This window comes from Stenella coeruleoalba, assembly GCF_951394435.1.
Source record: "Stenella coeruleoalba genome assembly, chromosome: 17".
NCBI lineage: Eukaryota > Metazoa > Chordata > Mammalia > Artiodactyla > Delphinidae > Stenella > Stenella coeruleoalba.
The window spans coordinates 6,520,396-6,534,170 of NC_137163.1; the positions used below are offsets into that span (position 1 = coordinate 6,520,396).

General features: G+C 40.7%; 2 protein-coding genes across 11 annotated transcripts in view; one reads left to right on the forward strand and one right to left on the reverse strand.

Moving 5' to 3' along the window:
• KHDRBS3 (KH RNA binding domain containing, signal transduction associated 3) overlaps positions 1-1,250 on the reverse strand; it is a 623,624-nt gene extending 622,374 nt beyond the window's left edge. For all 5 annotated transcript variants that reach the window (XM_079901866.1, XM_079901864.1, XM_079901860.1 and 2 more), the window contains exon 1: positions 1,105-1,250. The gene's annotated coding sequence lies outside the window, so the exon portion shown is untranslated. The remainder of the gene's footprint in view (positions 1-1,104) is intronic.
• Positions 1,251-1,530: 280 nt separating this feature from the next.
• LOC307176345 (uncharacterized protein) overlaps positions 1,531-13,775 on the forward strand; it is an 87,909-nt gene continuing 75,664 nt past the window's right edge. For 5 of the 6 annotated variants that reach the window (XR_013824722.1, XR_013824723.1, XR_013824724.1 and 2 more), the window contains exon 1: positions 1,531-1,885. Coding sequence is in view for 1 of the 6 variants with exons in the window: in XM_079902390.1 (XP_079758516.1) it covers positions 1,592-1,885 (294 nt within the window). In the remaining 5 variants the exon portion in view is untranslated. Of the gene's footprint in view, positions 1,886-2,692; positions 10,826-13,775 lie in introns of those variants that run through there. The other variant, XR_013824726.1, reaches the window with a different exon arrangement.

Consider the following 13,775-nt stretch of genomic DNA (forward strand, 5'->3'; position numbering starts at 1 on the left):
TGTTTGAGGAGCTGGTGATGTCCTTTACCAAGACCAGATTTAGGTATTTTGGGGAGGGGGGGTGTATAAGACAGGAAAGGAGACAAATACTTTTAAAAAGTTAACAGCACATCTAGAGTTAAATAGTTCTATATCATTCAAGAAATACCATGAGACAGTAAGTGATTAAGAACTAAGTCAGAGAAAGGACTAGAAGCACAAGGAACGATGAGGTCACCAGTGTGTCTGAATCATAAGGTACCTGCACAGACCTGAGGTCACAGGCCTTTTGTGGGCTGGAGAAGCATTCTTACTTACTCAGTGGATGCTGGGTAAACATTGGTTAACTGAGTTAATCTTTCCTCAGGTAGCTAGAAATTGTGGAGGAACTGGAGCTCCTTGCTACTGTGTTTACACTTTAACCAAAACTTTAGAAGAAATTTAGGCTCCCCAAGGGAACTGAGGAAAGCACCATTCTGTTGCTTGTTCAGGGACAAATCGAGAGCCAAATAGCTGCCCTCCAAAAATTGTACCAAGGCTGTCCAGCCCTTACGTCCAGAGCTCAAAACTTTCGGGGGCATGGGAAGAGAATTGGTGTGGATTAAAAAGCGATCCACAGAGAGCAAAGGATCTTTACATGTTTTTCTGTAGTGTGTTTCTTTTCCCCTCTCCCTGAGGGAAGGCCATGTAGGAAAGAGTACTGAACTTGAAGCCTGGGTCTCTGCCACTACCTGACATTGAACAGGTCACTTAATCTCCCTGAGTCCTGTGTCCCCATTCGTAAAATAAGGAGGCTGTGGACTCCACACTAATAACTAAGTGTTTGGGCTCTACAATTTGCCGGGTGAGGCGTTTTCCACGCTTTTACTTCTCACAACCACAATGGTAGATTTTAGTAACCCTATTTTACTCAAGACATTCAGTTCAGAGTGGTTAAGTAACACGTCCAAGGTCACACAGCAACAGCGGCCGGGCCGGATTGCAAACCGGGGTTGCCTGACTCTCACACCACGCAGTCCCAGTTCGATACCAGTTAAACACCCCTCTACTGGGCCCCGGAGTTCCCTTCCCCTTCTACCGGACCTCCTCCCCCTCCACCCACCTAAACTTTCAGGCAATTCTCACCTTTCACCACCGGGCATGCTCAGTCGCTCAGGAAAGGTTTTCGCTCTGCCTTGGGAAATTTTTCACGCCGCTCTGGCAGCCGAGGCCGCCCCGCCCACGGCTTCTCCTCACTGGATTGGTTGAACTCAGGGAGGCTACCAGGAGGCCCAGATGACCTCCCAACTCGCCCCCGTCAACGCTCTGGGCGCGCGCGCTCCGAGCGTGCGTGCGTGCGTGCGTGTGAGTGAGCACGTGAGGCCCCGGAACGTGCACAGAGGGCGGGGCAGGAAACAGGCGGCAAGGGGCGGGGCTTCCGTTGCCATAGCAGTGACGTCAGGCGTCGGGGAGCGAACCCGGCCCCTTCCCCGCGCGCGCGCGCGCACACACACAGAGAGACATGCACACGCGCGCGCATCGCCGCTCTCCCTGAGACACACTGGAGGGAAAGGTCAAACTAAAGGCGAGGGAGCCGGGAAGCCGGAGGGAGCCGCCGCAGCCGCTGCGCGCCATGACGGACGCGAACGAGGCTGTTTTCTCTCCGCCGACGCCGCCGAGCCTCTGCTCTCGCCGCGCCCCCTCCCCCGGCACTCGCGCGTCCGCGCGCCCCCTCCCCCCGGCGCTCCGGGCGCGCGTCGGGCCCGGGGCGCGCGCCGGCCGGAGCGGGAGAGGGAGCGGGAGCCGGAGCGGGAGCAGGATTGGGAGCGGGAGCGGGAGGGAGGTTGGGGGCCGCGGCGGGCGGCCCGGCGGCCTCCTCGCGCGACCCCGGAGCCCCTCGCCCGGCCCCTCGGCTGGAGCCCGCCAGGTGAGTGCGGTGGGGGGCGAGGGTGTCAGGAGCGGACAGGGCACCCGGCGAGCTCAGCCCCCCTGTCTGACCCCTTCCGGGGGCGCTGACAGGCGCGCGGGACCCGGCCTCTGGGGGGCGTCGCGGGGTCAGCCTGTCTGGGGGCCCCTTTTGGCGCCCCCTGACTCTCGGGGTCGGCCCCCGGATTGATGGGGGCTCGGGACCCGGGGGAGTGCAGCCTCCGGGCAGGAGTTGGCTGGGCGACCCGGCCGTGGGACAGGCGACGGGAGGCAGGTGGGCCCCTGTCTGGGGCTTGGTAAAGTGCGGGGAGGGGGCGAGGGGCCCGGTCAGGTGCGCGCGGGGGGCCCGCTGGAAGCGCTCAGGAAATGTTTGCTGGGAGTTGGGAGAAACTGCCCTGGGGACCGAGGCGCCTTGCTTTTGCCCGGGCCAACGAAAGTGGCGGATTTTACAGCAAAACTCGGGGGGAAGCCTTGCTGGACCGGACGAAAGCGAGAGGGACCCGGAGGACCCGCCTGTATGGGGACCAGAGACGAACAGATCTGCCTGTGGGTAGCACTAGGGCATGATGTGTGGACGTTGCCATGCCAATGTTTGATGTTTGTTGCTTATGGTTATTTTAGGACTAAATGATATTTTTTTTAAAAAAGTTATTACTAGGGAGAGAGGGAACTGCTTGAATGGTCATGAGCTCTTCCCTGTGTGTTCAGGAAATGGGTTAATCTTTCACATCACCACCCCCCCCAACTGAATCTATGCCCAGTGGACTTTAAAAATAATAAATACAAAACTCTAAAGCCCCGAAACGAGGTGATGTTTTTCTGATGAGTTTCAGGTGTCAGGCCCCTGGTTGTGTGAGAGAGAAATAGAAGCAGGACAGCGAAGTACTTGATATGCTCAAGCAGTCGTCTTTTTGTCATAAGCTTTGGAGCCCATCAAAGTGGAGTTTAGTTGTAACTGCCAGGGTTAAGTAATCACATTGACCCAGTGCCGCCCACCAATCAGGAGCTTCCCTGAAAGTAACTTGGAAGACTGCTGTCAGCCCAGTTCTCTGCTGATTGTGAATACCCAGTGCTTCTGCTGACTTCTTTCCCCTCTTTAGTTTTCTACTATTATAATGCATGCAACCTGTTTACCAAACGTTGGAATGAATTATCCATAGCTGAATTGCTCTCCGCTAAGTCACTTTTAAATTTTCAGGTGCTACCTCTGATGTATGTTTGTTTCATATTTGAAAGTTGTTTGGAAATTTGAAATATAGTAATTTCACATGATAAGGGTTTTTTGCGTATAAGTCTAGCTTAAACAGATTATACCAAGTGGGTAATGTGTTTTAGAGTTTAAATCTCATCCAAGAAAACTTCTGGTTTTTGAAAGGTTGGGGATTGTGACAGCTGAGGAAATGTCCAAAGGAATCTTTGGTAAAGAATGAGGGAACACCGGGACACCTGGTGAATTTCACATTAACTGGCAGGTTCAGCATATACAAATTTACTTCTTACCTGAGCATTTCTGATATGCGGGTGCTTCTTCGGTTGTTTATGGACCTTTGGTTATTCGTCTTTTTTCAAGAAGTTCTGTCAGCAGAGACTCTCACTTTGAAATTGAGTCGTTGTAGCATGTAGCCAGGGTACCAAAGGTTTTCAGTACAAGACGTAAGGGAGGATTTTTCAGTTTGGTATCTTGTTAATTCTTTCTGTGCAGCAATTTTTGTACCTGGTTGTACCTGGTTCTGTGCTGTGATGCCCCTTTTAACGTCTTGCTCCTGTGGCTGTTACTGACATATGTCTATATACAATTCTGTAATGGGGTTCTTGAATGTTAACCACTTAGAACATCATTTCCTTTCCTGTTCTATATAAATACATTTTTATTTTTATTTATCTTCCTTCTCTCTTTTTAAAGGGAACTGTAGAACTGGGCAAATCAGCACTTACTCAGCATACCCCCCTCCTGTATGTCTCGTTGACCTTGGTGCCATTGTGGAGGTCATGTGTTCATGGAGATCAACAGTTCTTGAACAGTTTCCTCCAGGTGACAAAGGCACGTGGGAAAGTGATTTAAGAAGTGCATATCTTGATTTTTTTAAAAAATCATTTTAATTCGGCATTTATTGTGATCATTGCCAAAAATAATTTGTTGACCTATCTTTGGGAGTACATACATTTCTATTTTACATTAAAAAATCACTTAATTTCTTTTTTCGACTTTCCTAGTGTTGTATATTCTACTACAGATGAACAGCTGGTTTTTTGGGTGACATTTTTAAAACTTGGGAAAGAGAGAGAAGGGCAGTAATGCTGGGATGTATTTAGCCCAAGAAAGCAGTTACGCTCCACTTCAAGAACTTTGATATTTACAAGTATAAGATTACAAAACAAGTAGTGGTTAGTTATGTTATATGAGACTTCTAAATTTTACAAAAAGGATTCACTAAAAGGTGCCTTCAGATAATTAATCCCTTTTATGTGGTACTTATCAAATGTGATTTGATTTATGAAAAATCAGTTGTCGTACAACAATTTAAGAACAAATTTTGGGGATGTCCCTGCCCGTCCAGTGGTTGGATCCCTGGTCGGTGAACTAAGATCCCTCATGCTGTGCAGTATAGCAAAAAACAGAAACCAAAGAACATTTTTTGCATAATGTTAAGATTCATCAGTGTGTTCCTTGAATTATCCGTTTCCCCAAAGTGTTTGGGGGCAAAGTTAATATTTATGGGCTTGCTAAATTCAAAGTTGTGCCACTTATATGCTATCTATTAAGGTTTTAACTGAATGGAAAAATTGCCATGTGATCTAGAGTTGTACCATTTAGAGTACATTGAAACCAAATTAGAATGCCAAAATTTTGTGGTCAGGTTTGTCTGGAATCCTATCCAAGGTAGTTTAATTAGTAAGGTATCAAAAGCAGCTTGTTGTAAGATGCTCTCACTAGGACGGTGGTCCTGCAACATAGGCCAACAAGTGGTAATACCCAGACTTCAGCAAAGTCAAAATAAATAGATTTGGTCTACAGTCCACATGCAGTGAAAACCATCACCTTGAATTTTTCTCTAGGTACAAATTTTCTTCAGAATTAAAGGCTTGATTTTCCTAAGCTGTAATTGTGTTTGGGTCACTTGTGAAAAATCTATTTTGATAAAAGAAAAGCTGCATACTCTGACTTTCAAGGGAGCTTTTTTCTCTCTTTTTTAGTGCAGTTGGGTTTATTTGAAATCGCAGGAGATATTGAATGAAGTACTTGGGGAGTTTTCATTCTGAAATCATTTTACTTTGATGACTTTGAAAAAAGGAATGTGAGCTAATATGAGTAGAACTTGCTTATGAGTTAGCTCAAACTTTATGGTGGGATAAGGGGGAAAGGGAGGAACTGGACACAAACTTAATTAAGGATAATCAATCAAATTTACTTTGCTTTATGCTATTCATGCCTGGCTGTGTAAGAGTGACACCCTTCCTCCCCAATTTTAGAGAAGTCTTATTCCTAGAGAAGGGATTTAAGGGTTAAGAGCTAAGCATGTGAGTATATGTGTTCAGAGTATCTTTTGAGCACTTTAATAGTTTTTTGTTTTGTTCTTGTGCATGAGACGGAAAGCAAGAAATTATTTTCATGTTGAATATGGGTTGAGAGCACAACTTTCGGATAACAGGCACAGTTTTATTGCTCTTAACATAATTGAATATTATAAAAATTAAGGGAACAGCTAGAATGATACCATTGATTTTTTTTAGTATAGGCTGTTAGTTCCTTTGTTGAACAAATGAGTAAAAATGAAGATTGCGGCTTCCCTGGTGGTGCAGTGGTTGAGAATCTGCCTGCCAATGCAGGGGACATGGGTTCGAGCCCTGGTCTGGGAAGATCCCACATGCCGCGGAGCAACTAGGCCCGTGAGCGACAACTACTGAGCCTGAGCATCTGGAGCTTGTGCTCCGCAACAGGAGAGGCCGCGATAGTGAGAGGCCCGCGCGCCGCGATGGAGAGTGGCCCCTGCTCGCCGCAACTAGAGAGAGACCTCACACAGAAACGAAGACGCAACACAGCCAAAAATAAATAAATAAATAAATATTAAAAAAAAACAAAAAACAGTTATTCCTTTAAAAAAAAATGAAGATTGAAGTTGTGATGTTAAAAGAAATGTTTTCAAGTTTTTTTCGTTTTTTGTTTTTTTTAATTTCAAAGAACTGTCTCAAAGAATTGCTAATTTAGAGCATAGGTAAAAATTTCATTACTTGGATTTATCATTATTGAGGGAATGTAATTTAAAATTTTTTTAAATACATGCAAAAAAAATAAGTAGACTACTGCATTTTAAAATATTTGTGCCAAGATCTGTGAGAATAGAAATAATGATTAGAAATTTTAATTGGAACTTAAGGCTGATTTATGTTCTTTATTATTTAACCCAGTGTCACTTTCAAATGTCATTTACTTTTTCTTTTCTATAAAATGCAATCAGTAGTGCAACATACTTTATGTAAAATTGGATTTTTAAATAATATTTGGTAGACTTCTTAAGCATAAAACATTACCTAATACTAATAAGTATGTTTAAGTCCACTATATAGGATTTTTTTAAGTTTTTAGACTTTGTAATCTGCAGAAATTTGGGCAAAAATTTTAGAAATAAGAAAGGCTGAGCTCAGAATTTTAGTCATAGATGATCCTGTAAATTGCATTTTCCTCACTGGCCTTAAAGGGTTTTCTTTCACTGTTACGTATTTATATTTTGCAGACTCCAGTCACACTGGTTTTTAATGTCGTATCATCTTATCTACAGCATCAAAGTTCTTTTTTAAAACTGTCCTCTTTATTTTCTCCCAGCTGCTCCATCTGGGAGATGGTTTGAATCTCAGTTATTGAGGGTGGTTTAATCAGAAGTTATTCTTAATAGAAAGGTTATTGCAGTTTTCACAAACCAGGGAAAAATATAGATTTATCTTAAGATAATTTATGAACCTCTTTGTATTAAGGCAATGGCAATTTAACATTGTATATAATTTAATATTTCTAACTATTACTAGTATTTGTTCTAAGTTAACTTTACTTGAGGTATTGTTAAAATCAACAGAGTGGTTGTACAGTCTATTTAAAAAATATCTATTTGTCTGCGGAATATTTTTCCAAAAAACTTGCCCCTAAGTGGAAAAGACATGGAAATTTTACTCTGAAACCTTCTACTTGAATATATATCAGTAGTTAAATGTGTATAGTTAAATGTTTGATATTGGGTAGTGTTTTGATAGTTACATATGAGGACTCTTTGTACGTTTTTGTAGGATTACTTTAAGTATATTTTTATTTATAAAAAGCTTTTGTTTATAAGTCAGTTTGTTCTTAATGATTATTTGAGAATCCTCAGACTTTTATATTTGAAAAAAGCAGCTTCCCTAAACTGCATGTGATAAAATTTATTTTACTATAATGAAGAGAGTTATCTTCATCCCAAACAAATTTATAGCAGAATAGTTGGCTATTTTTGCAAATTTAGGGAGTGTAGAGTGTGCCCCGAAATGATGCATTGAATACTAAGTTTTGGGCTGAGTTTGCTATATCATACGGAGAAGATATTTTCCTTATAGTAATGTTTACATTGTTTCTGTTTAAGGACCATTTCTTAAACATGTCTGTAAGTGAATATATTGTACATGTTGGTCGAATGATATATTGAAGAATTTAATTTGTATCCTGTGCCTGTTTCCCCTCTTCCTCCTTTTAATAATTGTCACTGGTTGGCTTTGAACCACATGGTATAAGAGAACTTTTAACGCATGATAAGAGTGGCCCAGGGTGGTTGTTGGTATCTTATGTGATAGAGAAAAGTGAGATTGTTCTTTAACTTTCTTTTAATATGTGTTAAACATTGTTTTGAACATTTGTTTTTAATCCGTCTATTTTTAAGCGGATGATACTTTAAAAATTCTTGAGACTGTGTAAGTGGTTATGTTCCGCACAGTGGGAAAGGAGAAGGGTAGAGGGAAGGATTATAGGGATTTGATTAAGTTGTATGAAGTGAGTATAATCGTTTTGATATAAAACATGTTAAATTAATCATTATATACTTTTTCCATAGAAGGGTTATCTTGCTTTTTTTATTAGCACATCTCACTGTGAAGAATCAAGACTAGTCAACTGCAGGAGAGTCATATGCATATCTTTAATCAGTTTTACATGTTATTGCTGGGGACATATTAGATGGCTATGAGGAAGATAAGCAGTTTCACACTGAAGGTCATTTTCAGAGATCTTATTTAGAGCTCCAGATTCTATAAGGTGGCAGAACAGATTCTCAAGGGATAGATGGGGAAGCATCTTCAGGTACAAAGTCATTGTTAAGAAAACAAGTATACCAATCTTTAAAAAAATTACTTAATACCAGTTACAATCATATATCCTATATTTTCCAGCACTGTACCAGTTTTGAATATTCTGTGGCCATAAATACACTAGTATTTGTCCAACCATAAATCCTAACTTTTAGGTTAGAAAATGTAGTCACTTAAATTATAGCTTAACTCATAAGTGAAAAAGCTGATTATCTTCCTTTTTCTATATTATAACTTTTGTCATTGATTTTGAAGGCCTAGTACTATTTGCTTAGTTCTATGTATTCCTAGTTCTATGAGTGAAGAGAAACTATGAGAATGAATCCTGGCACCTGAGAAGTTAGAATCACATTGGGAGAGGCATAAAGTAAATAAAACGCAACTGTGTGGCTATATTAATTCTTCCTTTGAAAAGCAGTGGTTTTGAAACTATTCTGTGAAGGGTTCATTCCAAGCATATTCATTCCAATTTCTACCAGTGCAGTTTTACGTTGATCAATTTTCTTTTTTTCTTTTTTTTGTGGTATGCAGGCCTCTCACTGTTGTGGCCTCTCCCGTTGCGGAGCACAGGCTCCGGAGGCTCAGCGGCCGTGGCTCACTGGCCCAGCCGCTCCGCGGCATGTGGGATCTTCCCGAACCCGACCACGAACCCGCGTCCCCTGCATCGGCAGGCGGACTCTCAACCACTGCGCCACCAGGGAAGCCCTACATTGATCAATTTTAAGTGTGGATGTTTGCATAAGATTTCATGAAATCAGGGTACTATTGTTTAAAATAAAAAGTGTGTTAACCACTATTGTTAGCATATTTGATCTTATCAGTGTCCCGCTTAAATCCTTGAGATGCTTGAGTCTTTTTATATTATGACTTACAAGACTTCTTTATCTAGCTCCAGCTTCATCCTTCATCTCTTATCACTTTTCCCTTGCTTTCCTTCTAAACTTTGCATTGTAGTCCTACTTAAATAGCTTGACATTCCCCACGAGGAAAATGTTCTTTTACATTTCCATGCCTTTGCACATGGAACTGCCCTCATCCTTGTCATGCTGGGGGAACTCTGTTCCCTTGGAACCTTGGTCATCGCTCCATAAAAGCACTTGCTTCATTGTTTTGTAACTGTGGCCTCCCTTGAGAGCAGAAACCATCTAATTTATCTTTGTATCCATACTACTTGGTGTTCATTATGTATTCAAATGTCTGTTGAATAATTGTATTCAGTACTTGAGAAGTAGAAGAATTACTTTAATGCACACTCATATGAATAAAACATCACAGATCTAGTCTATGGAAAGTACTTTTAGTGACATATTGTCGGGCACAATGCTAAGTGTATAAGAGGTACCCAGTTGCACTTATCAGGAAGTATAATAAAGCCAAAAGATAGATTATATGGAAAATTAGATTAGGTTAGGTACTAGTGGTTTAAATGAAGTAATGTATTGGATTCGGTCATCTAATCCTAAAAGTTGGTTGTGGAAGCATTTTAATAATAATTCTATGCAGTTTTGAAAAAATTTCTTTATATGTGATTAATGTTAATGGACTCAAAAAGACCTTCAAATGTCAAAGTATACCATAGTGATACCTACCCATAAAGGTTAAAGAATGAGCCCTGGAGCTGTCCTGCCTGAATTCCAGTCCCTTTCCTGCCTGTCAGTAGCTGTGTGATTTGTGCAAGTTATCTGACTAGTCTGTGCCTCCTTTTTCTCTTTTTATTTCTTTCTTTTTTTGAATTTTATCTTGTTTATTTTTTATACAGCAAATTCTTACTAGTTATCTATTTTATACACATCAGTGTATACATGTCAATCCCAATCTCCCAGTTCATCACACCCCCACCCCCACCCCCACCCCTCACTTTCCCCACTTGGTGTCCATACGTTTGTTCTCTACGTCTGTGTCTCTATTTCTGCCCTGCAAACCAGTTCACCTGTACCATTTTTCTAGGTTCCACATATATGCGTTAATATTCTATATTTGTTTTTCTCTTTCTGACTTACTTCACTCAGTATGACAGTCTCTAGGTCCATCCACATCTCTACAAATGACCCAATTTTGTTCCTTTTTATGGCTGAGTAATATTCCATTGTATATATGTACCACATCTTATGCCTCCTTTTTCTAATCTGTAAAATGAGGATACTACCTTATATGGCTGTGATGAAGGGTAAACATAAGTTAATGTATGTTGAGCACTTAGAAGAATGCCCAACACACAGAAAACATTCAATACATATTAGCTATAATTAATTTCTAGTGGCTTCCTATATAAACAGTATTTTAGTTGTACATCATTTCCATCATTTAAAAATAATTGCTTTAATACGTATCTAATTTAAAAGAAAATTAACACTTTTAGTTAGTCACTGTATCTTTTAACTTGTAACTGGTTTATCTCCTTACTGACTCATTCTGCCATCTCCCAGCGGAATGTAGATGTTTCTGTCCTTTGGATTGACATGGGAGATGCAAAACTGTGTTCTCCTGATTTCTGCAGCAGAGCATTGTGTCCCCATGACCTGTGCAATTCTCGATAGTGCCACAAAAGAGGAAGGAGAGAAGTAACAAGAACAGGAATCCAGTGACAAGTTCCTAAACAAGCCTTAACCTGTACCAAGTAAGTCCTAATCTTTCATATTTCTTGGTAGAGGATAGGTGTTGAACTTTTCTCCTTTACATTTTCCTTTACGTTTTTGGCTTGGAAGAATAGATTTTTTTAAATCTGAATTTACATATATTCTGGAAAGGCACATACAGATTTACTTTAATAAGTCAATGAACCCGGTTTTTGAGCTCAATTTTTACACACGTACCTATAGTAAGGGAAGTAAGTGGGGCATTAGCATCTTGTGTCAGTACTCTGAAAATCCTGTGTATGGCGAAATCGCGTTCAATGTGCACTTTTAGGATGCAAAGAGGACTTTAAAGGAGAAAGAAATTTGTATTCCAAGATACTTTGTAAAGAGTGGTTATTCACTTCTTAGTATAACAAGAACATAATATCCAGTATATTCTTACAGCCTACTATTACTTTCTCTCTCTTGTATAACAATTAAAATATAATGAAAAGTTCATTAGGTTATTTTTTTAATAGTTCATTAAAGAAAGGAATTTAACAAACAATTTTGAGTGTTTACTATGCTGTGAGTGATGGGAAGCTGAGGGGCGAGGATACAAAGATAAGTTGGACATTTGTCTTTACTACTTAGGACCTATTAGAGAGACCAGAGTATGCAGAGAATACTTGGGAATTGAAAGCTGGGAATGAGACTGGAAAAGTGCTGGATGTTGAATAGATTAAGGAAACAAAATAAGATATTAATGAGGGACCATTTTTAAATGACAGTGGTGTTCTGTGTAGTAGTCTGCCGTGAGAAGTTTGAATGATTATACAAGTTGATCGATAACGCTAGTACTGTCTTGCAACAAGAGCACTAGTTTAATGTTAGCAAATTTTTGCTTAAGTGCCATTGTAGGGAACTTTTAAAAAATCTTTTGCACCTCCGTGAAAATGATAGGAGTTAGGTCATGCAAGGAAAACCAACTTCCAGAATAAATACAATTTTGACTAAGCCTATTTCCTCTGTACAGACCTAGACACTGTGTCTATGTTTAATGTTATCTAGGCTTGAAATTTCATTTCCTTTCAACAGCATGCCTTTCTGTGTTTGTCAGGCCAAACAACTTCTTGTTTTACTACTTAACCTCAGTTCTTGTTCTTTGTTGCTGTTATTAGTAGTATTAATAGTATTATTATTTAATCAGAAAAGAGAAATACTGTTTGGACATTTTTAAATGCCTCAAAAATATTTGGTTCCATAGAGGAGTGAGTAAGGTTTGTACGACTCCCACCCAATTCAGTTTCCTCAGTAGCGTCTGTAACCGTGTTATCATCCACCCTTCCTTGTTTTAGGTTTCTAAGTGTCAGAAATAACTTCTCATTGAGCTTGATCTGTTTCCCCTCTTAACTTTCACTTACTGGTCCTTGGCAGTCTAGCGCAATATATTTGAAACTTATTCTTCTTATACCCAGTTAACTCTTAAGGTGTTTGAAGATGACTGTTAAATCCTACTCGAGTCTTCTTTTTGCCACGCTAAGGGAAAAAAAGCCCTAATTCTCGAACCATATGCACATGACATGGTTTACAGACCTTTTTCATGCACATTGCTAAACTCATGACGAAGTTTGTATGTCAGTATACCTCTTAAAATACGGTGGCCAGAACTGACTGGCTGCTTCAGATGTGAGCTGCCCATTGCTGAATACAATGAAGCTATTATCTGGATACTCTCCTTCTATTAATGCAGCCTGAAATTTGCATTACATTTTTTGGCAGCAACATTACCCTTTGATCATATTTAGCTTATGGTCAAGTAAAACATTGTCTCTTTTTCATGTGAACTGCTTTAAGCCTAATCTTTCTCATTCTTTACTTGCCAGTTGATGCTTTGAAAATAAATGCAGGATATTATGTAGTGCATTACTTTACTATAGAAGTTTAAATGAGTTTATTTTTTATCAAATTTCATCCCATTTGACTATCTGGAGAAGTAACATCTGTGTAAAAGAGCACAGTTTTCGTGGTGCTTTTTCTCATGTATTTTTATTTAATCTTTACAACAACCATCCCAGAATCAGAAGAGAAAAATGGCTTTCCGCTAAGTCAGGAATTGGCAGACATAGTACTTGGTCGCAGGTTTTTTTGATTCCAGATCCCATGCTCATCTTACCCCTGTTCACTTAGTAAGGATTTAGCGTGTCCTCTGCCATGTGGCGGGCACCGTGCGGCGCTGATGCGTCAGTGAGCGAGACAGATTACAGTCTCTGCCCAGTGGTATTTATGGCCTGGCATATAAATAATTACTGCCAGTTACTGAGCCCCTTCTATTACGAAGGCACCGTGGTAGATGGTATGATTGTTCACAGTATTTGTTGCCTCTCTACCAGAGTCCTTTCTGTCGGAGGATTGTCTTTCCTACTCTGCTGACATCAGGTTTGGACACTTGGCTTTCCTAGACTGATAAAATGTTGGAGGAAGTGATGTGTCCCATGTTTGAGCAGATGTTTTAAATTCCATCTTGTGGTGCTGCCGGTAGCTCTTTTCCTTCTGTCATGGAACCAGCCTGCCTTAGCTGGGGCTGGTCCCAGAACGATGGAGCCTTCCAATTGGGTTCCAGAATGATGGAGCAGAGCTGAAGCCAATCCACGATTGACATTTAATGTAAGTGAGAAATAAACCCTTGTGTTGTAGGCACCATGATTTTGGAGCTATTTGTTAGCATAGCATAATATAGCCCAAGCAGACCGTGATACTGACATTATTCAAGGTGCTACATGAAGATAAATATATGAAGATAAATAAGACTTAGGCCTTGATCTCAAGGAGTGTGCCGTCTTGGTGGGTGCATTAAATTTCCATCAGTTATTGTATTTGAGGAAGAGGAGAGTATGTGTATGAAAAGGTCTTCGAGTTGAGGATCTTTCCTGACTCCACTTCACCCCTAGGCTGAATTTAGTCGATATGTTTTAAATCGTGGGTCTAAGGTCCAGCTACTCACTGTCACAA